The sequence below is a fragment of the Canis lupus genome, chromosome 36 (assembly GCF_048164855.1).
Source record: "Canis lupus baileyi chromosome 36, mCanLup2.hap1, whole genome shotgun sequence".
Taxonomy (NCBI): Eukaryota; Metazoa; Chordata; class Mammalia; order Carnivora; family Canidae; genus Canis; species Canis lupus.
In genome coordinates, this window is record NC_132873.1 from 14,968,813 (window position 1) to 14,992,584 (window position 23,772).

A 23,772-nucleotide genomic window follows, 5' to 3' on the forward strand; every position below is an offset into this window, starting at 1 on the left:
AAAGATTTGGTATACTTAAGTAACTTTCTGCCCCGGAAACCCACATCCAATTGCTATAATACAAATGCACTCTGAACCATATTCTAATTTATAATACTACATTAACAATTTTAAAAAAATAAATGAGAAGATGTTAAATTCTTTTCAAAGTTGTTTGGTTCAGAAGAGGTATCACTTTGTAATCCGTACTTCCTTTATTCTAGCCTTAATTATGCAGTATTTTAAGTGTTTAATATTTGCTGCTCAACTAGCAAATTTTTTAAAAAGATTTTACTTATTTATTCATGACAGACAGACAGAGATAGAGGCAGAGACACAAGCAGAGGGAGAGGGAGAGGGAGAGGAGGAGGTTCCATGCAGGAAGCCTAACATGGGACTCAATCCCAGGTCTCCAGGATCACACCCCGGGGTGAAGTCGACACCAAACCGCTGGGCCACCAGGACTGCCCACAAATAAATTTCTTAAAGTTAGGAAATGCGATTTTTTTTCTTCTCTACTTTTATATACTTAGCACAGAAATAGGCAGTAACATGTACCCAATAATTGGTTGTTTTAATGAATAATTAATAAAAAGTTTAGTAGTACATTCTATTCTATAATTCAGCTAGCAATGCATAAATTTTAAGTTACATATCCATGCATTTTCAAACAGAATCCCTTGATATTCACTAATTAAACACAATGTCATTCATCTGTTACAAAGTAATCAACTTTGGCTCACACTAAGATATTTCACTGTATTAAAAAAAATGAATTCACCGCTATGCTATAGTACGTAGAAAAAGTTAATAGAAAGAAGTAGGTTATTATTTTATTTGAACAAAGTAATCCTTCAGATACTAACATCAAGATAGGTGGTTAGATCCTCTCTACACATTCTCCTTTGTAAAGTTTTCCAAAAAGAGGACTAAAGATCACAATACATCTAAAATTGCATAATGAATTTGAACTGAGTAAGTCAACAAACATGTTTCATTTACACGTTACTTTTTATCTTTTTGTCTATTAGAAGGGAGTTATTGAGGATCAACTGTCAGCCAGATCGAGGTAGCTAATATCCCAAGTCATCTACATAAGGAAAACTGATTATCTACTGTTCAATCAAGAAATAACAGTAAATAGCTATCATTTGATTTAGCAAATGATAAATGGTACCTATGGGAATTAAAATACTGGCATAATAAAATCTCAGACAATTAAAAAAAGGAATATATAAGAACTATTCTGAGTTTAATATTGCAGATAACTTGAAGGAATCAGAAGATTAACAGATTCATACCACATGCTCTCATATAGAGCTAATAAGCAAATTCCACTATATTTAATATACACAGCTTTCCTCTTGACTAAATACCAATGAACTCAAGGTGGGAGAAAAGAAGTAGGAAACTAGGTATCAGGAGATCTGGGTTCTAGTCCAGATTCCATCACTAAACTGTTATTTGAATCTGTTATCTCTCCTATAAAAATAAAAATATCTGGTTCTAACCACTAAGTACAACTATAAAAATCAAATGAGATCATGTATATGAAAGTACTCTGAAAACAGAAGTCTGATGCTATCAGATGTGTTTTTCTCTATAATATTTATTTATTTATTTATTTATTTATTTATTTATTTATTTATATTTATTTATTTATTTTTTAAAATTTATTTATGATAGTCACACACAGAGAGAGAGAGAGAGAGAGAGAGGCATAGACATAGGCAGAGGGAGAAGCAGGCTCCATGCACCGGGAGCCCGATGTGGGATTCGATCCCGGGTCTCCAGGATTGCGCCCTGGGCCAAAGGCAGGTGCCAAACCGCTGCGCCACCCAGGGATCCCATTATTTATTTATATACTTGATTATTCCAGAAGGATCTGAGATGGCTTTCAATAAAACTAAATTCATTAAAACAAGAAGCAGCTAGGAGTCAAGTATCTGTTATGTCTCTACTACAGAGATTCTACCAAAAAATCTAGAGGAAGAAAAGAATACAATTAAACAGAAATTTAGCTGAGATCCTGAGTAGCCAAAAAAGAGGAAAACACCACGGGTTACAGTTATATTTAGTGAAACAAAATATTCAAGTTAAAAATGATAGACATATGTGCTTCTACCTTAGAACAGAATTTCTCAAACACGACTTTACCAGGAATAGTGAACTAAGATATGGATAAAATTACTAACAGCATTTAAAATTAAAAAAAAAAAAAACAAACCAATTTATGGAAGAAATACAAACTGGTACACACACTGGGAAGGGAAAATGGGCAGGATGTGCTTTGATTCACAATTTCACTCTTTGGAGGTTATTCCACTGAGACCCCACTACATATATAAGAATGTTCAAAAAAAAAAAAAAGAATGTTCATGTCACATGTTTGAACAGTAGAAATGTCTTAAATGTTCATCAGTATGTGTGGGGGAGGGAATACTGAAAGGGAGAGAGAATATTTAAATAAAAGTTATATTTCTATAGTGAAACACAATGTAGCTGTTAAATAACATATATATCTATGTATATACATTTTTCTATGGTATATAAATAGTGTAGACTCACTTGTATCAAAACACATAGCAACATTTTTATGTATAAATAGAATGAAAAACTGATAGATATATACCAAACTCTTACTCCTGGGGAGAGATGAAAAGGATTGTAAGTTACGCAATATATAATGTTGTGTATGTTTAAGTAGTCATTATACGGATTCTTCACAACAATCAAGAACATACTAAATCAATTCCTTCAAGACTCTATGAGTATATAAGGGATGAAGATAATATAATAAAGCTTAAAAAATCTGCAAGTATTAATCTTTAAAACTAGCAATTTTCAGTTGCTTGAAGAGAGTGGTGTGCCAAACTAAACCTCTACATTTCTTAATTTCACTCCCGTATTTGAGAGCATGCTTTCTCGTGCAAGTGAGAATCCCTGCAATAACTGAATCACTGTCACTAACAGGAGTATGCTGTATCCCTTAGATTTCCGTTGAGGCAAGGGAAACAAAGTTCATATATCAATGTCTTAGCACACACACATCTGGAATAACTCAAATTATTCAGGTATAAGGCTAAAAATATGCACATCTAAGTCTATAGATAGTAGCTGTTTATCTCTGTCAATGAAGAACTCAAGAAGGAAAAGGGGACTGAACTCCAATAAGCACAGAACGGACAAGAAGCTTAGTCAAAAATGCCATCCTTCTGCTCACTTTTAAAGGTCTCAGCTTTGGGAGAGCTAAAAAGTCTGCTACTTGGGAATTTGTTTTTAATACAGTTAGAATGCCAATTAATTATGAAAAGCAAAAAAAAAAATTATGAAAAGCAAGTTAGAGCTGTACTGTGAAAACTATTAACTTGGGAGTCAAACTCTTACATACCTTCCTGACACAGACCACTCCAGGGTATTAGAAAATTAATCCAACAAGAGAGTGTCAATGTGTACATTTCATTTGTAATAAGGAGGAAAGAGGGGAAAAACTACATAATGGGAAGTACTGGATTTAATGAACAAATCAAAATGAAGAAATCTATGTATGAGGCACTTTGGCAGCAAAAGGTATTGAGAAAAGATAAAAAAGCATACCATTCACATAAAGCTTCTGATTAAGCAAAAGCAGAACTGGAAGGACTTTATGACAGATTTGGGTGAAAGATAAGAGAGAATTAAGCGTCACTCAGAGACATGACAGAAATGGAAACTCTGGTAACTTTGCATAAGAAATCTTTGCTTTCTGTGAGCCAATTTCAGCAGTCCTTATGTTTACGTTACTAGAATTTACATTACCCTTTACACTAAAAATAGTAATTGAACATGCTGGTAGACTGCAACCAAACCTTTCAACTCCTATCACAAAACATTAAATATGATTTTAAAATGCTATTTTGGAAGGGAAGCTCAATTAATAAAACAAATGAATAGTGAGATTTTTTGTCCTTAAATATCATCAAAGAATGGTATCTTATCTGAAAAAGTATGTCCTCTATTAACATCATATATTATACAAGGACTAAAATCTAGAGTTTCAAGCAGTGGTCCAAGAAACTTCTAAGACTCTCCTGGCATGTGCACAAAACAAAAGACCACCTGAAGGGCTAACACACCTGAGTAATCCTAACAAAATCCTGAAGAAAAAGAAATACTTCTGTTATACAACTCGCATGATGAACAGTAAAGGAAATAGAATACTAGCATCCAAGACTGAGAAAAGGGTTGGCAGGTGTAGGATTCCTTTACAGTGAGTAAGTGTCTGTGTCTCCCTTTCCAAAGCAGAAGCATGTTTTACTCACTGTACTGCCCGCTGCTAGTTTGGTAAATCGGGGTTGGCACCGTGACAGTGGTAATGGCAGGTGCCGATGTCTCCTCTTCAGACTTCTCTTCTTCGATCCTTGGCACTCCAGGTGCATCTGAAGATAAGTCATTCAAAATTTTTCTAGAAAAACAGAAAACTATATTGACTAAAATAAAAATAATACTTATTGGCTAAATACATATAATAGGAAAAGAAAATGGGCAGAAAGTAGCTAGTGCTTACTTAGGCAGGACACAGTTTATATATGTACTTATTAAGAGAGAGAGAGTGGGCTGGAGAAGGAGCAAAGGGAGAAGGTGGAGCAGACCTGGTGCAGAGCCACATGTGGGGCTCCATCTCCTGAGATCATGGGCTTAACTGACTGAGCCCCCCAGGTGCCTGATGACAGCAGTTTAAAATGTAAGAACAAGAATAAACCATACATGGATGAAGGCTCTGTATGTCAAAATGAAATCATATGAGGACTAGAAAAATAAGAGATTAATTTCTCTTCAATCTGAAAGTAACAGAAGGCTATGACTGGAAATCTAGGTGTAAGTAGAGATTAATAACACGAACTACAGAAAAAAATCCTTTTGCAGGGCAAAGAACACCAAAAAAAGTTAAGAGATGTTCAACAGTACTAGGAGAAAAAAAATATTTTAAATTATATATATTGTTTACATATATTATATATAATTGGCCAATATCCTCAATACATAAAGAACTCTTAAAAATTTAGGCAAAAAAAAAAAAAAAAAAAAGCCAAAAACCCGATTTTAAACTTCTCAACTCTCAGATTGGCATAAAGTAAAACAAGTTTAACAATATATTCTGTTACCAAAGTTGTGAGAAAACACTCTCACTGTTTTAAGTATAAAATGGGCACAATCCTTACAGAATGAATTTGGTGACATGTAACAAAACCCTATGTTTACATGGTAATCTTATTTCCAGTAATTTACCCTTAAGATGTATATGTATGCTATATGTAGATGTATGCTATCATACAAAAATACATATATATAAGGTTATTCATGGTAGCATCTGCAACTGCAAAATACTCAAAATAATCTATACGCCTCTACATAGGAGAATGGCTGAATAAACTATAGTTCATCCAGATATGGGTACAGCATGGTACCTTATGTATAAGAAAGTGAAATAATATATATATTATTATAAAATATGTATAAAATACACACACACACACACATATATATGTATTTGCTTTTCTATTGAAGAAAAAACTCAGAAAGGATAAACCAGATGGGAGTTTATTTATTTATTTATTTTTTCAGATGGGAGTTTAATGAGATTACTTAATCTAGTGGGTCAGTAAGAAAGAAGTAAAAAAAGAAAAGATTGGGAGAGAGCACTACTGAGTTTATTTTTTGGTACAATTCTGACTTTTGGAACCATGTTAATGTTTCACATATTAAAAAATGCTATCAATAAAGATGGGGGAAAAATTCTAAAATGGAAACAAATAAAATCAAATGAACCTTACTATATTTCAAATGAGTAAACATAATCACAGAAGAGGGGGGGAAAAACTCAACCCAAGTAATTTTTGACATCTTAAATTTCTTTTTTTTTTTTGACATCTTAAATTTCTAACAAACAGTGTGAATTAATAACTGAGATTCAACAGTCTACCCAAACTCTGCTCCTTTATGTCGCTATTGTCACAATTACATTTTCATACACTGTGTTGCTCATCAACAAATTTGTAATTATTGTTTTATGCATTTGTCTTTCTAATCACATGGAAAAAAAGACTTTCAAAGCAATGTATTTATAATACTACCTTTATATTTACCCATGTAATTATCTTTACTGGAATTGTACAAAATATTCTACTATTATCTCTTTCAGTATTTCTTTTGGCCCAATTTCCCCTTTGGAAATTCTATCAATGCTTTCACAGGAGCACCTCTATTGCACATGACTTTTCACCTCTTTCCCATTTTCTCTGTATTTCTGTTCTCAGATATTCAGAGTTTCTTTCTTAGTTTCTTTCCAGTTTACCAATTCTCTAAGCTACCCATATCTAGTTTATCCCACTTACGGATTTTTTTTTATTCCACTAATTGTATTTCTCATTTCTAAGACTTATTACTAATTTCTTTTCCACATTTGCTTGTTCCCATTTAGTAAACTCCCATTCTTATTGTAAGGATGATTTTCTCTCCCTTATCTCTTTGCAAATGAGAAACACAACTATTTTAAACAGCTTATAGACTGACAGCTTATAGACTGACAAAAGATGATACTCCAGAGGGTGCCTGGTTGGCAAAGTCCATTGAGTGTCCAACTCTTGGTTTTGGCTCAGTTCATGATTTTATGGGCTGTGAGACGGAAGCCTGCGTGGGGCTCTGTACTCAGTAGGGAGTCTGCTAGAAGATTCTCTTCCTTTGCCCCTTCCCCCATGTGTGTGGTCTCTTTCTCCCAAATAAATCTTAAAAAAAAAAAAAAAAAGATCTTACTCTGGGCATCACTGCTCTCGAGCATCATTTCAAACTTTAGCATTGAAAAGCACTTGTTAAAAGCATGTTAAAACACAGATTCCATGGGCAGCCCCAGTGGCTCAGCGGTTTAGCGCCGCCTTCAGCCCAGGGTGTGATCCTGGAGACCCGGGATCCAGTCCCACATCAGGCTCCCTGCATGGAGCCTGCTTCTCCCTCTGCCTGTGTGTCTGCCTCTGTGTGTGTGTGTGTGTGTGTATCTCTCATGAATAAAATCTTAAAAAAACAAAAACAAAAACAAAACACAGATTCCTGGGTCTCCATTCCACAGATTCTAATTCATTAGGTATGTGGTAGGAGCCTGAGAATTTGCACTTCTAAACAGATTCTGATTTGCCAGTATGGTCTGTAGACCACATTTTGAATAGTACTGGTCCTCAGAGCAATGTTTTTTCAGACTTAGACCACAAACCATACGTGAACCATGAAAAGAGTTATGTATGTTGTAACCAAAACAAAACAAATAAAAAACAGCTGAATATCACACATGATAATGGTGAGTACTGCTGTATATTTAGCTTCAGATGTCTACTTATAGGGGCAGCCCGGGTGGCTCAGCAGTTTAACGCTGCCTTTAGCCCAAGGCCAGATCCTAAAGACCGGGATCTAGTCCCACATCGGGCTCCCGGTATGGAGCCTGCTTCTCCCTCTACCTGTGTCTGTGTCTCTGCCTCTCTCTCTCTCTCTGTGTCTCTCATGAATAAATAAATAAAATCTTAAAAAAAAAGATGTCTACTTATAGACAGATGTTATGTGTGTACTATATATGTTTGTGTATATATGAATATGGATAAGTGTATGTGTACACAGAGAAAACTGTAAAGATAAATTTCTTATTGTCATAAAGAACAGAAGTTTAAAAGCTACTACTCTAGACCTGCAAATAAATCCACTTCTCTTTTGCTTGAAGCCAGTAATCATTTCTTATCTTGTCTTTCCAGTTTCTAATATTGTTGCTCCAGACCATCTTGGTCATTCTTGTATCTTGGGAGATACATTTCACTTTCTCTTAAAGTATTCTCCAGATGTGGTCTGAGCAGTAGGACTAATTCCCTCCCTTAATCTAGACACTAGGCTTTTATCAGTATACTATAGCCTTATGGTATACTGGGTTTTTTGGCAACCATATATATCTCCTAATGATAATTAAAGAACACAATTATCTTTTAAAAACAAATTCTTGATCCAGAATCTTGTACTTAACTGGTTTTATTTTATTTTTTAAAATATTTTTTAAAGATTTTATTTATTTATTCGTGAGACACACACACACACAGAGGCAGAGACACAGGCAGGGGGAGAAGCAGGCTCCATGCAGGGAGCCCGATGTGGGACTCGATCCTGGGTTTCCAGGATCACACCCTGGGCTGAAGGTGGCACTAAACTGCTGAGCCACCAGAGCTACCCTTAACTGGTTTTATTTTAAACTCAAGTTCAGAAATTTTATAATTGTCACCAACAATTAGTTGTTGATAGTGTTTCCCTTGGCTGCTATGATCTTTCAAAGTACTTATTCTCCCATCCATTAGGGCACTTCTCCCTTAAAGTTCTGTCACCTGCAAATCTGGTAAGCACGGCTTCTCTGTTTTTCAGCTGTACTGCTGGTAAAAATACCAAGCCAGGGGAGACTAAGTGAGAGCCCTTCAAGAACCTTCTCTGGGTATAATTTCATCACTACAAAGCTGGGTGTATCAATTAACCTCCATTTCTCCAACCTTACAAGCATATCATAAGGATTCTGTTAAAGATCTTGTTATTATAGTCAAGACATAAAAGCTAGGTTTCAAGAATTTATAAGCTTAAAACAAAATAATGGTACATAATGATTGTAAGGGAAGATATATTATCCTTCACGAATGTAATTTCTCTACCTATGTGTGGCCTCAGGCACCTTCTATATGATTATGAATTAAGGTGTTACTATTTAAATGGTCTTTGCTACGATATACGTTATCACAAAAGATTTTTCTCAATATAAAGCTCTTATTTTACTTTATTTTTTTAAGACTTTATTTACTTAGAAAAAGAGCATGAGTGGGGGGAGGGGCAGAGGGAAAGGGAGAGAGAATCTTAAGCAGACTCCGTGCTGAGTGTGGAGGCTGATGCAAGGCTTGATCTCACAACCCTGAGATCATGACCTGAGCTGAAATCAAGAGTTGGGACACTTAAATGAGTCACCCAGGTGCCCTAAAGCTCTTATTTTATAAGGTCTACAATTAAAATTTACAGAACGTATTTACAACTCTTTGCCTGGAATTTATATATAGAGGAGTCTTGTGGCTTAGTAACACCTTGTTTGATTTGCTTCAGGATCAAATGTGTTAAAAATTAACATGAGACTGGTATTTCAAAGTTCAAATCTAAACTAGCTATATTAAAAAAACTTATGAGCATAAATGCATACAACATCTACTTGGTAACAAAGTTTCTTAAGATCTCAAAATCAGTTTATGGATATTCATTTTTAGGATCCTTCATTTACTTGTGAGAAAAGAAAAAAAGGGCTTAGAAGCCAAGTGCAAAAAAATTTTTAATCATCCCTTTGAAAAATGGAAATAACTTAGGCTATAATAATAAGAAAAAATATTAGGAATTTGAAATTTATTAGATTTTGAGGTAAGCTTATGAATATATGGAATTGCTCTTTCTGGAGATATTTAGCATGGAGTCAATATCTACATATAAAAAAATGGTTTTAGTACATCTTGGAGGCAAGGCATGGACTAGGCAACCTCTAGTTGAACACAAAAATTACAGTAAGGGGCAACCTGGATGGCTCAGTGGTTTAGCGCCGCCTTCAGTCCAGGGCGTCATCCTGGAGACCCGGGATTGTGTCCCGTGTTGGGTTCCCTGCATGGAGCCTGCTTCTCCCTCTGCCTGTGTCTCTGCCTCCCTCTCTCTCTATCTCTCACTAATAAATAAATAAATCTTTAAAAAAAAAATTACAATAAGGTACCCCTAAAATTAGGGGTTATCAGCAAAGCATCACCCTGAAACTTAAATTAATGAGCAGTTATCTAATAAGTACCATGGCATGAGACATGGTTTGCAAATGTGCTATTTAAGTAGATAAATGCTGTAGTGTTAGAACTGACAGACAACTAGAAATGCTCTAACTTTACAAATATATTCCAAACTTTTTAAGAGAAAAGTAGCAATTGGCATAATCTACAAAAACAGAAGCAGAAAAAAAAAAATCACTGTTGATCCAGGACTTTTAGAGTAAAAAAAAACTTCTCTTATTTTGTACAATAGACTTCAACTTGAGAGAAGTACCTCAAGATGAAGTGATTTCTATGGTCACTAATTGAGCAGCTAATTGGTCTTTTGACATCTTTTCATCTCCAACTATCCTAAGGCTTCCTGACATCTGTGATTCTTTTAACTATTGAATTCCATACCTGTAGGAAGGCCTCCTTGAAAGAATTTCTCTTCGTTTTTGGGAATCAGTTACACTATCCACTGACTCCTGAGAATCTTCACTTTCTGCAATAGTTGAAATCTGAAAATAAAGAAGAACTTTATCTTGATAATCGAATTTAGTTCCCATAAAATTTTTATGAATTTTAAGAAAAAGTGAAAGATCAAAGGACATATATAAACCTTACACATGCTTCAGTAGAAAAAAGTCAATTTTTATGGGAGACAACCACACCAATCACACTCCTCTTCTCTTTACTTATCCTATAGAAGTCAGAGGGGGCCTAAATTTTTTTTTGTCAAAACCAAACTTTTGTGATACCGAAATTCAGCTTTACTTCTTTTAGGACCTCACATAATCAATCTTGAATGCATCAATATTACTGTCAGTTGTTTTCTTAAAATTGTTAGAAGAAAACTACCAAGTAATACAAGGTTTCTGACATGAAGGAAGAATAAATGAGCAAATATTTGGTCATAAGTCTACATAGTGACTATAAATATATTTTCCTTTACTGTTAAAACACTTATGACTATATTTACAACTGTATAAATAAGATCAGTGATCTCCCACCATGTTCCAGATGGTTGTTTCTAGCATGTTAGTCCACATATAGACTTTCAAAGTTGGCATTCTACAATTTCTATTAAATAAAAACTCAAGAACTGTGCATTTCTGGAAAAGTATCTCTGGACTGAAAAGTAATAAAGATAAGCTGAACAAAGATTTTATATGGGATAATAATAATAGCAACTAACATTTATTGAGAACTTACTATGTGCCAGGCTCTATGCTAAAGTATATACATGTATTATAATACTTAATACTAATACAGTAATATCAGGTATTAGGTAAGTACAATTATTATATTCATTTTGTAGATGGAAGAACTAAGGCACAAAGAGGTTAAGTAACTCACCCGAGTCACAAAGCTAGGAAGTAGTGGAGCCACTGTCAATAGTTGGCATCTCAGTTTTAGACATCCTTACCCGCTTCAAAATCCTGTTGGTTCCAATCTCAAACCAGTTTTGTCAGAAGCAGCCACCCAGAGGTGTTTTTAGACCATTTTTAGACTAGAAGTTCACTCACCTGGGCAAGCCTACCTGTCAAATTTATACTGTCAAGCTTCTCTAATCTAATCAGCAGGAGCCCCTTGCTCTTCCCCGAACTAGATGTGCATGATGTTGTCATAGTGAGAATAAGATTTAATGAAGGCAAAAGATGCTGTGTGGTTCAGCTCCATGTCAAAATTTAGGGCAATGGCAACCAGAAAGAACATGTCTCCAAAGGACTTAAGGAATCCCACAGGGACTCTGTATCTGGTCTGAGCCTATGGGTTCTGGAGACCGGGCATTTTGTTAACAGGCACTCATTCTACAATGAAATTGGGTAAATCCAGTCATGCTTCACAGTACATACCTACAGTAAAGCAACATGCCCCACCCAAACACTTTATAGTGTAAGAACTATACTCTTAAAGGCCTAGATATTAGCAGGCAACACTTAATGAGTCCAGAATAGACGGATAAAAAGATATGCAAGACTGAATTTAGTCTGTGCTTCTGCACAGAGTAACAATGCTATCATTACTGCCAAAAGAGCACAGAAAACAATTCCCACCTATCTGCAGCTGATGTAAGCGGGCCGCTCAGCACCTTCTCTGCACAGAAACTTAGATGTACGGCAGATGAGGAGCTGTGAAAAGACCTGAGCAGTGTGTCAGAATTTCAGGGAATAACAAGACTGAACTCAAAGTGGACAGGACTATGACAGTGGTGACCTTCATAATATTTCTCAGAACCTCTGTATCTCTGTTGTTCTTTGCATGACCCTCATCCTTACAACCTTTTATAAGGACAGTGACTTACATATACTCTCCCAAGTTACAAGTCATGAAAAAAACAATTTTAAAACATTCAGTATAAACTACCTATAGGGCAATTTTGAAATGAAATAAATTAAAGTTGCTTTTTAATATATGGCCTTTGATTTTCCTTTTTTCCAAACTCACGTAGATCTATTACTCTTAGTAGGAAAAAAGCCTCCTTTCCTCTGATCTAAAAGATTTTGTGATTTCAGACAGAAGGAATTAACTTGTCACTATGTAGTGATCACAACTTTTTCAATGTAAAGGGAATTCAGAATTATTCAGTAACACATAATGAATGTAACCTTTCCTTTTTGGGAATATTATCCAGGGAGAACTCAAGAGTTATGAAGCCAATTCCTATGGATTGTCTACCAAAAAAAACCAAAAACAAAACCCAAAGCACGCACTGGATCCACATTTTTGAGACTAATAAAAATCATGTCATAAATTCTTTTTAGGGGCACCTGGGTGGCTCAGTGGTTGCAAGTCTGCCTTCAGCTTAGGTTGTGATCCCGGGGTCCTGGAATCAAGTCTTGTATCAGGGTCCCTGCAGGGAGGCTGCTTCTCCCTCTGTCTGTCTCTGCCTCTCTCTCTGTGTCTCTCATGAATAAATAAAAATAAAAAACATATTTGTAAAATTTTAAAATATAAATCATCTCACTTTTTATAGAGTGAGAATGATGTGATTTAACATGCTTCATTACAAAAATCATTTAATATTTTATAACATGACTCAAAAATCAGATTCTAAGCTTGGACTTTTTAATCTGATTTAGCATTTGCTACTGTTGAAAAGAGGACTCATGAGAAGTAGACAGAAAATGCACTGGGATGCCTGGGTGGCTCAGCAGCTGAGTGTCTGCCTTTGGTTCAGGGCTTGATCTGGCAATCTGTGATTGAGTCCCACATCTGGCTCTCTGTGGGGAACCTGCTTCTCCCTCTGCCTCTGCCTCTGTGTGTGTGTGTGTGTGTGTGTGTGTGTGTGTGTCTCTGTGTCTCATGAATAAATGAATCTTTAATAAAATAAAAAAAAGTAAATGCATTTTTGACTGGGCTTACTAAATACTAAATTGTTTTTCATTTTCAACTGCCAATTATATAAACTTTTTAAAAAAGATTTTATTTATTTATTCATGAGAGACATAGAGAGAGGGAGAGAGGCAGAGACACAGGCAGAAGGAGGAGCAGGCTCCACGCAGGAAGCCCGACGTGGGACCCGATCCCGGGTCTCCAGGATCACACCCTGGCCTGAAGGCAGCACTAAACTGCTGAGCCACTCGGGCTGCCCCAATTATATAAACTTTTAATGAGATTTGCCTAGTATATTTTCATATCTCTGGCTCTCAGTTATTGTAGTATGCTAATAACAGGTGTTACAGTTTTATATTTTAACAAGCTCAAAACCTACTGAAACTGTAGAAGACTTATGAATGATTAGTTTAGAGAATTCTATTTCCAGGGTTTTAAAAATATACAGATTTGAGTTTTTAGGTGACAAATTTATATTGTTTGCAGTTAAAAAAAAAAAGTATGAAAACATTTCCAAACTTCTTTCAAAATGCTCTCTCCACAGCACAATTTCCTTTCAAAAAGCAGTTACTCTCTTGCATTGTTAAAATGTCACTTTCTCCCAGGAGAGTTGAAAGGGATTTTTTTTTTTCAAAAATATCCTTTAGGGGGGCAGCCTGGGTGGCTCAGTGGTTTAGCGCCACCTTCAGCCCAGGCCATGATCCTCGAGACCCGAGATTGAGTCCCACATGGGGCTCCCTGCATGGAGCCTGCTTCTCCCTCTGCCTCTCTCTCTCTCTCTCTTAAATAAATAAATAATTTAAAAAATATATCCTTTAGGGTAATATATCCCTTACAAATCCTTGCTTACCATCATTAAAAAGATGAGAAACTTTGGAACACTTGTCTCATGTAAACCACAAACAAGTAACTCATCCTTATATGATACAACTCTTAAATACTCTGCTGCATAACACTGCATCCGTATTTTGCACAAAAGGTTCCTTTGGAACTTACTTTTACTATTTGCATAGCTTAGCCTCCTGCACTGCCTTCTGGTTTCTACTCACTGTGCTCCCTGACCACCTATGTAAAAAAAAGAACACCCTTCCCTCCACATTCTCTATCCCTTTCCCCTGCTTTAATCATCTTCCCAGCACTTATCCTCACCTGACATATTTTATTTTTTCATTGTCTGTCTTCGCTCAAATGTGATCTTCATGAGAATAGTGAAGTATTATTTGTTCACTGCTGTTTTTCATAGCACCTAGAACAGTGACTGGCACATAGCAGGTGATCAATAAAAATCCGTTGAATATTAGAATGTAATAATTTAAGGTAACATAACCGATAAATCTTGATACGTTTAAACTGCACTATATTAAAAATGCATTCAAAGCTAACAAATTAAAAGTGAAGATGCCACTGTTAACTGCTATACATTTGTGTAACTCCCACTATTTTTGTGAAGATTATCATATAATCTGTGAGACTTGATATACAGAGGATAAAGTTCGGGCACTAATGTCAAGCCATATATGAAATATTAATACAGCATAATTTCTAATATTCTTAGATTAAAAAAATATACACACGGGTCCTAATATCTTATTCTCACACCAAGAGAAATGTGTCTTATATCTTTTGAAAATGATGTTCTAGAATACTCATATTTTCTCAAAGTTTGAGGGACCATTTCTCTCCTTGTTTGAACAATCTCTTCTGACGTAAACTACTTCCTAGTTACTAATATACTAATCGCTGTTAACCAGCTGAAATGACCTTCAAAGTTTAATATATGCTTCATGGTTTAGGCCCTTTAAAGAAAAAGTAAATAAATAAAAAAAAAAAGTAAAAAAAAAATTGTGTCTCTATAGAATTCAGGCTTTCAATTATAAACATAGCTCACCTTGATGGAAAAATGCTCTTGAAAAGATGAATAAATATTTCTATGAAGTTATTAGCCATAAAACCCTCAGGCCCAAATTATTATTGTCACAAAGTAAAGAGTAAAATTAAAATATAATCAACAATTAAATATCACATATTATGACCAATTATAATCTTCACAAGTTTTGGTAATTTTGGTGTGTTCTTTATAGAAAGACCTCTTACTCTAAGTGAAAAAGAGAAAATAAGGATTAATGTAAGGTCTGGAATCTTAAGTCTCCCGACTAGCAGATCAGATTCTTTCCACTATTACCAAGATGACAATATGAGTGGGAAGTAAGTAATGGCATAGTATAGAAAACAGTAAGGTAGCACTCAGTGAAACAAAAACTGAGGCACAGGATAGGAGACTACTGTTCATTCAGTGTGATTCCACAGAAATGTCAAATTCTTCAGTTTTCACAGGGACAACACTGTCTCCATCTTGGTAACAAATTCCATTCAAAGTATCCTTCAGTATGGAAATTCATACACGATGATGTTTTTACATGAAAATATTCTTTTCTTTTTCTTCCATATAAATGTCCAAGCAAACCAAAAGCATAAGGACAAAATGAAGTAGAGGTGGGTAACTGTGGCTCAAGGACTCAATAGTATAATATGGCTGACTAAATCGAGTATATCCTTTGAGGACATTAACAGAATGCTTCCAGGATAAAGGAAGCACTTCTCCCCTCTACAAAAATCAGTCAGTCTGGCTACCATATCCAAGGAAAATACAACAGCTCTTATCCACAGGAAGACAGCAAGGATAGTAAAGAGCAATCAAAGCTATCCTGTATAATAAATGGCTAAAGAAAAATAGACATTTGCTTAGCCTGAACATTTTTTTTAAAGTAGGAATGGTGCAGGAGATAAGGGAGAAGAAGTGGTCCAAAAGAAAAGCAATTAAATATGCTTACTTAGTTTCTGAAGATGGAACTGGGACTACTAGGTCGAAGTTTTAGAAAGGTATATTCTGGTTCACCAAAGGAAGAACAGTTTAGCAATTATACTCTTTATAAATCGGTTACCTCAGGAGACAGGGCTTCCTTTCGCTAAAGCATTCAAGTAATGCTGGACTATCATTTGGGGGAGAGGAGAAAAGCCACACAGGGAAAGTAAGCAAGGCAGGTAATGAGTTTGGCCTAGACCTAGAAGATCTCTAAGATCTTTAAGCAAACCTTAAATTGCATGTTTATAGAAGGATAATGACATAAAGAATAATTTCTCACCTTCCTTTCTAAAAATAGTTCCTTCCAAATCTAGGACCTAGGACTCACCTGAGTTCCGGAGAAAAGTCTTTTTAAGTCCTTACAGGAAGACTGTGAAGCAAAAAATATGAAATGGGAGGCTGGGGTTATGGCCTACTTGAATGAACGTTCAAGTCTTTTTTTTTTTTTCTTTCAATAAGCTCACTGCAAAGATGTGTACTGCTCTAGGTTCCCTATAGTTCAGTAGAGTAGTCACCTTCAGAGCTCTACATGCTTTTACTCCCTCTGGATTCACACCAAAGGAACAATCTCTCCAAAGAATGAGAGAACATGTGCAATGTAATCCCTGAATATATCATTATTTCAAAGTTATGTACTCTAACTTATACCCCCAGACATAGGTGGTTTTACACAATGCTTTCTATGATCTCCAAATTTAAGTAATATCTTAGGTAAGGTTATTAATTTTGACAAAGGTTTATTTTTTCCAATTGCATGTTTAGAAAAATAATTACAAAGTTATTATTTTTATATCTCAATTTTCCTGAACTAAGGTATATTAGCCTTAGTCTTTCTCAAACGTTTCCACTTTATCCCATGGACTTAATGATTTTCCCCAATCAACTCTTTTTCTTCTGTAGCTTAAGAAAAAGTCTTTTTCTTATATCTGTTCTTGTGTACATATGTACCTATACATAAGGTGACTATACAGACGCAGCATAATCCTTTACTGTAAAGCAAAATAAACTCTGAACTAGGTATGTTCCTATTTCCATAACTAATGAAAGGAGAGAGATATGGCTATAAACGACAGTTATGAAAGTAGATGCAGAACTTTTTATACACATACCTGAACTGTCTGGACTTGTGGAGACTGAATAACTGATGGCTGGGCCGCCTGAATAACGCCATGGACTTGAACTGTCTGCCCATTGGGCAGCTGTACTAAAGTTACGGTGGGAGCAGATGATGTTGCATGAGCTGCTGGCATAGATACCTATGGTGTTGAACATGGAAAAAAATTACCATCACAGATACCTCCTTAAGAGTAGTCATGTTCAATATGAAGCAACGTTTTTAGCAGGAAAAAGATGACTTTTCTGCTAGACAAGTATTTCATTGGTGTGAAAGAAACTAATGATTAAATTTAATATTCTCAAAAAAAGAAGAAAAAAAAAAGACTATAAATGCCCCTCCCTTTCAAATCCTTTTATGTGACAAAAACTATTTTAATGTAATATCAAAATGTATAACACAGACTTCCTCTGATTACTAAATACACTTTAATTGTATGGTGCTTTATATTTTCCTACCTGCTTTCATATCCGGTTTCTCATTTTGCTCTTCGAAGAAATCAAGACTGTATTATAATAAGGATTATCTCCATTTTAGAGACAGAATATCAAGTGCTCAAGAGATTAAATAACTTACCCAAGGTCAAGAGATATGCTAGCTTGAAGAAATATAAATGTCTTCAGGATATTATTATGTGTTAAGTTACTCATATTCTAAAATATAAATGTTCTCCAACTTAGCCAAAACTTAACTGTTTAGAACAAATACACGTCTTGAAATATACAGCATAGTTTTCTCTTTTAAACTAATTACAAGTATGCCTTTATTAGTGAGAAAGTGTTAATATGTATTATAAACTGACAATTTCTACCCGCCCCCCCAATCAAACTTATATAACAGTTGTATTTTAAGGATTTGTTTTCTCCTGGAAGGAATAAAAGAGCAGACTTCAGGGAATATAAGAAATATTACTTTCTCCTGAGGCACAAAGAAGGCAATTTTAGTGAGTCTATATCCAGGTCCAAATGGCTGTTATGTCATATGTCTATCCGATGGTATTTATTGTTCCTGCTTGAACACACTCAGGGGTTCAACATTTTTTGCTCATTCGGTAAACAGTGATTGGGGACCCACATGCTAGGAGCAATGTCAGAACTGAAACTATAAACATGAAGGAAATTATTGGGGTACATGTGTGAAGGAAGGGAGAAAAAGAACACAAATAAATATAATCCAGTGAAGTAATGAGACTTGCCAGGAGAAAAATGAACACACTGAGGAAAGCTACCCAACCTCACCTAAGAGGAAGGGAGGGCAAAATAAGAATTTGAAACAAAGAATACAGATTAGGCTGTATTTTGACTCCTAGAGAAGAGCCACAAAATTTCAGGGAAGGAGGGATGAGTAACAGTCAGTACTACTGGACCACATAAGGGTATTACTATATGAATTATACACTGGGGCAAGATAATACTGTAACAAGTAGGGCAGGATTGAATGAGCTAGTCATGAAAAACCGTATCTATGTCACATTAAAGAAGTTGCACTTTATCCTGAGGAGACTGAGAAAGGCAGTGAAGGGCTTTTGAACTCTGGAATATCATGGTGAGATTTGCATTTCAAATAGATCACTTCAGTGGCAGTATGAAAAACATTTATTTAAGAGAAAGAAAAATGTGGAGAAGAGGAGACTTAGGAGAAAACTTACATAGTAGTTAAGGTGAAATGATGAAGCCAGAAATAAAGCACTAGTTGTGATGGGGGGAAAATGAGAGAAGTGATTTAATGAAAATTCAGGAGGCAGACTAGAAAGGATATTATGAATGACTGCTTGAAGGAGGTCAGAGAGGAATCCAGGATGACCCATATATTTCATGTTTGTGTAAGAATTGGTAAACTATGCCATCAACCAAAACCAAGAACACAAGAAGTAAGGAGAAGCTTTTGCGTGGCTGGGGTGAAGGTGGATGGTGGAACTGATCTGATATCTGAATCTGTTCAGCAGGTAGTTAAACATCTGACTGTGAAGCTTGGGGGCGGAGGGTTGGGGGGAAGATCCTTATTGAAAGCTGATGTTAAAACTAGAAGCATCCATCTTTGGGTAGTTACGAAGTCCCTCCTTATTAATCATTTTCTCTCTGGCCACTATAAATCTTGCTTAGTTTTATCTGGTTCTCAAAATGTAGTTCATGGACTACCTCCATTACCTGTTTATAAAGTCGGACTCTCCTGGCAAAGCTAAGGACACCTTCCCCTACACTAAAGTCTGAGAATCACAACATTAAGTTACTCAGAGTATCTACTCTTACTTCCATACAAAAGCTCTTCTGATAGTTCAAGCATTTATTATATCCTCTTCTCTATTTTATAGAACAAATGTGAGAAGCTAACTCAGTTAATCCCTTTTCTACCCTGATCATTCTACATAACAGCTCCTAACACTGTAATTTTATAAACGGTACAGATATACAAGGTAAGATAAAAATTCCTTATATTCCTACCACTAATCACTGTTAATATTTTTGCTGTAGATGTAGGTGTTTTGCAAGGTGCATATATGCACTCAATTTTTATACACTATCATGGAATCTAATTTATCTTTTGAATCCATTATAAACCTCTCTCCATACCACTAACAATTTTCTTTAGTGGTTTTAATGGCTGCATAATAAAAATTACATACTTTTGTTTAATAAATTCCATTTTTTGGATATTTAGGTTTTCATATTTGCCTATTAGAAAAAGTTGGAATGATCACCCTTTTACCTCTATAGTTAAATCCATAAAAATTTACAGTCTCTTATTCAAAACCATTATTTTTTTTCCTTCCCACTTAAAAAAAAAAAATTCCGTAGGGGCATCTTGTGGCTCAGTCAGTTAAGCATATGACCCTTGAACTCAGCTCAGGTCTTGATCTCCAGGTTGTGAGTTCAAGCCCCGCACTTAAAACAAACAAAACAAAACAAAACAAACTTCTGTAAATTCCAAACGCAAAATGAGGCATTTTGCATTATTGTTTTAGATTGGTTATCTTCCTTTACTAGTTGGGCTGAATTTTTTTCTGTTCATTGTTCAAATCACTACAATCTTAAGATTTGACAATTTTATTATTTTTTTTAGTATTAAATACTGACAACCAAAAAATACCAGCTATCAAAATTATGATAGGAAATTATGACAAAAATGTAAAATGTGTACGGTAAGGACTTGGATGAGCAAGTGAAAAAATTCTGTAATTAGGAATAAAAAGAACAAAAACTATATAAATGGGAATAGAAAACTAGCTTTTCTATAACTCAACATGTCATTGTTCTTGGACTGCCTAATAAAGATGACAGATTAAACATGTGTATATTATTTTGCTCCTTTCTGAATCTCCAATTAAATTTCATAAAATTGATTTTGTTTTTACAGGTCCAATCACATGAGCAAAGAGTGGGAAAAGAGATGAGAGTAATAGTTTTGGATGCTGGGAAGACGGATGAATGGTAATGGACTTTGAAGATCTCAAAAGGCCAACTCATGATGTAGAGGCAAGGAAAGCCTGATTTGCACCATAAAATCCTTAAGAGGCTCAGTATCTAAGACACCTTGGAAGGTGGAGTAAAGAGAGAGGCTGAGAAAATAAGGCTAGTTAAAGGTTCTTTGAGAAGCAACTGGATCCCCTCCCCACGCTCCTTGAAGAAGAGTAATTAATCTACCCCATGCTGACAGAAAAACGGAGATTTAATTTCTGGACAGTGGTCTCCTGACTGCCTATACCAAACACTGCTGACAGTGGAGTTACTAACCTCCAGTCTTCTCTCTCTTAGCTCCCAGGCCTTTCCCCTAAGCAAGGGATTAGGAAGGCCTTCCCTCAGGAACCTAACCAATGACAAGGGGCTAAATTAAACAGACTTAAAAGATACTGACATTGGGAAAGCCATAATCACCCTACAGTGAAGCTCGTAATTCATAGCTGTTAGGCCCCAAACACATCCAGAGCTTCCAATAGTTTTTTGGTTTCCTGCTTTAAACTTGAACAGACAAGAACAAATTCTAAGACATTCGAGGAAAGTTTCTAATATAAAAGATGGAGACCAAAACACATTGAAGGGCAAAAAGCTATACAAAGGAAAATCTATGTGGGGAGAAGAAAACTTAAAACCTAATTAATATTCTCAGAGATGACAGAAAATACTGCCTTTGTAAAACATAACAGGATGCTATTAAAACACAAAAGGACCATTCAGAGAACAAAAGGAACTTTTTGGAACAGGAAGCTGAAGAAATCTCCCAGAAAGCAGAGCAAAAAGATGGAAAGCAGTAAAGATGAGAAAATTAGAGAAATAATCCCATAGGTATATCATTTAGATCACAAGGATCCTAGAGAAAAAGAAAGAGGAAAAAACACCTTCAACCAAATAATTTAAAGAAATTGCCCAGAATCAAAGACATGAGTTTGTACCATAAAAGGGCCCACTAATTATATATATAGCACAATGGATAAAAACTATCCGAACCAAAAAAAAAAAAAAAAAAAAAAAAACAAAAAAAAAAAAAAAAAAACAAAAAAAAAAACTATCCGAACCAAGACCCTAATAATGAAATAGTGAAGCACTGTGAACAGAGAGAAATAAGATACCAGAGAAATAAAATAAAGCTGGGAGGGGCAGAGGGAGAGGGAGGAAGAATCTGAAGCCGACTCCACAAGTGTGAAGCCCGATGTGGGGCTTCATCCCACGATCAGGAGATCATGACCTGAGCTAAAACCAAGAGTGGGATGCTTAACCAACTAAGCCACCCAAGTGCCCAAGAAAAAATATTTTTACCAAGAATTTTTTTACCCAAACTTGCTTAAGAAACCACTGGAAAACGTTTTACTGTATCAAGAACACAAAGTCAATAACAGAAAGACAGTAAAGGGAAAGGAATTTCCAGGAATGCATTATACAGCAGACTTAGAGGACAAGCAGAGCAGACAGGATAGTGCCACCCAAGAGATAGGTATGAGGGCTGTCAGCACCAAGATTCCTTCTAGAACTGTACCTTCTTTTTACCAGAGGGTCAAATGCTTGTGTGAGCCCAGACTCTGATCTGTCGTGTTTGCCTTGACCATGTACTGATGAAGTCCTGGCTCTTTCCCCTTTTCCTGCACCTGCCTTATCCAAGTATTTATTTCATTCCCAGATATATTCTGCTTTGTCTCTCCCCTGAGGGTTGGAGGTCAGCCCTAGTACTCTTAGTAGAAAACATAGAGCAGCCCACTCCTTCTGACTATATCCCTGCTGGAGATCAAGTATTTGGGCCATACTTTAGTTCAGTGTAGTAACCATCTGTGTTTAGCCACAGATTCTCCAAGACCCATTCTTGCTCAGGGACTCTCTGAGGAGAGCGTTTAAATTCTTCAGGAAGGCGAAGCTCAACATTCCAGAACCTCTGCTGGAATTATTTTCTCCCGGGAGCCTTTATCAGAAAAAGGCAATATGATACTCTGATCTAGCAGGTTTATGTCTGTTACTTGGTTTTTATATTAACTACCTTTCTCACTCATATATACACAATTAGTGGTTAATAAAATAATTGAGGAAAAATACATCAGAACAAAAAATAAAAATGAGAGAATATAACTCTAGAGATAGAAATGTTTAAGACAGACAAACAGAAGGAATCATGAATTATTTTTAAAAGATATAGGAAACAAAAACCCATTATCATTCTTGAAATTTACTTGTGTGTCAATCTATTTGCCTATCCTACTTTTTGGTTTAAGCACATAGAAAAGTTAGCCTGTCGGTTATCTAAATTCCCATGCCTCAAAAAATCTGTGTGATTAAAAAAAAAAAAAAAAAAAAAAAAAAAAAAAAAAAAAAAAAAGCTGTTACCTTATCAGGTATTCTTCCCTTGTTTAAGAGAGATAATCTCTTTCCATTAGTCAAAATGTCATTATTCTGAATCAGATCACTACAAATAGGTAATTAGTGTTTTAACAATACATTTTTCTGTTCTGTTACTGAATCATTTCTAAAATTATGCTAATATACTAAGTAAACAGGAATGTTGATATTCTAAGAATGTCTGTGCTCATTCTATGCATCTCTCTGCAATGAAAACTAAATCTTTTTGTCTAAAACATATTCCTCTTGGAAGAGACGTAACTTGGAATCTCTCCATGTATTTTATACCTGGGCTAATGTGGCAATCTGTGGCTGGGCTTGAACTGTCATTTGCTGGTTTTCAGCTTCTGTTACAGCTGCATCTCCACTCTGCTGGTTCTCTGCTCCAGATTCCATGGTCATTTAGTTACCTACAATAATATGGAAGAGTGTTACAAGCACTACAGTGCTTTGTGCTTTTGTGACTTTAAACACAAATTTCAGGTTATAAATAGGTATATGTGCTCGTTAGGTTAGCAAATGTACTTCGAAATCTAGTTAAAAGAAAAAAACTTGTCTTTTCCCTTGTTATTCCAACTATTTCTTCCACAAATCTCCCCTATTAAACAAGGGGAGGAGGGTGCCAATAAAATTCTAATTTCTTCAAACTGTACTCCTCAGGTATGGAGAGAAGGTAGAGTAGAAGAGAGCTGATGCCAGGGTCTATGAAATATTGGCTTCATGGTACTTCCTATTAGGGTATTCCCTCCTTTTACAGGGAAGAAGTAGAAAATTATAAGCTACTTCCACAGGAAATTACTGGGGGTAGGACAAAATCAGCCCAAGTTGTGGGGTATCAAGATAGAAAGG

The 23,772-nt window shown here is 35.6% G+C and overlaps 2 protein-coding genes across 14 annotated transcripts in view; one reads left to right on the plus strand and one right to left on the minus strand.

Moving 5' to 3' along the window:
* Nucleotides 1–23,772, plus strand: part of METTL21A (methyltransferase 21A, HSPA lysine) — a 68,972-nt gene that overhangs the window by 42,024 nt on the left and 3,176 nt on the right. For 3 of the 4 annotated variants that reach the window (XR_012025125.1, XR_012025124.1, XM_072813459.1), the window contains exon 4: nucleotides 20,462–20,535. Coding sequence is in view for 1 of the 4 variants with exons in the window: in XM_072813459.1 (XP_072669560.1) it covers nucleotides 20,462–20,535 (74 nt within the window). In the remaining 3 variants the exon portion in view is untranslated. Of the gene's footprint in view, nucleotides 1–19,418; nucleotides 19,521–20,461; nucleotides 20,536–23,772 lie in introns of all 4 variants that reach the window. The other variant, XR_012025126.1, reaches the window with a different exon arrangement.
* Nucleotides 1–23,772, minus strand: part of CREB1 (cAMP responsive element binding protein 1) — a 62,339-nt gene that overhangs the window by 21,184 nt on the left and 17,383 nt on the right. For 3 of the 10 annotated variants that reach the window (XR_012025121.1, XM_072813447.1, XM_072813446.1), the window contains exons 2-6: nucleotides 23,212–23,333; nucleotides 17,103–17,249; nucleotides 16,322–16,363; nucleotides 10,212–10,312; nucleotides 4,281–4,423 (exon numbers count right to left, since the gene is read on the minus strand). Coding sequence is in view for 6 of the 10 variants with exons in the window: in XM_072813447.1 (XP_072669548.1) it covers nucleotides 4,281–4,423; nucleotides 10,212–10,312; nucleotides 16,322–16,363; nucleotides 17,103–17,249; nucleotides 23,212–23,325 (547 nt within the window). In the remaining 4 variants the exon portion in view is untranslated. Of the gene's footprint in view, nucleotides 1–4,280; nucleotides 4,424–10,211; nucleotides 10,313–14,279; nucleotides 14,389–16,321; nucleotides 16,364–17,102; nucleotides 17,250–23,211; nucleotides 23,334–23,772 lie in introns of those variants that run through there. The other 7 variants (XR_012025122.1, XM_072813449.1, XM_072813448.1 and 4 more) reach the window with 5 other exon arrangements.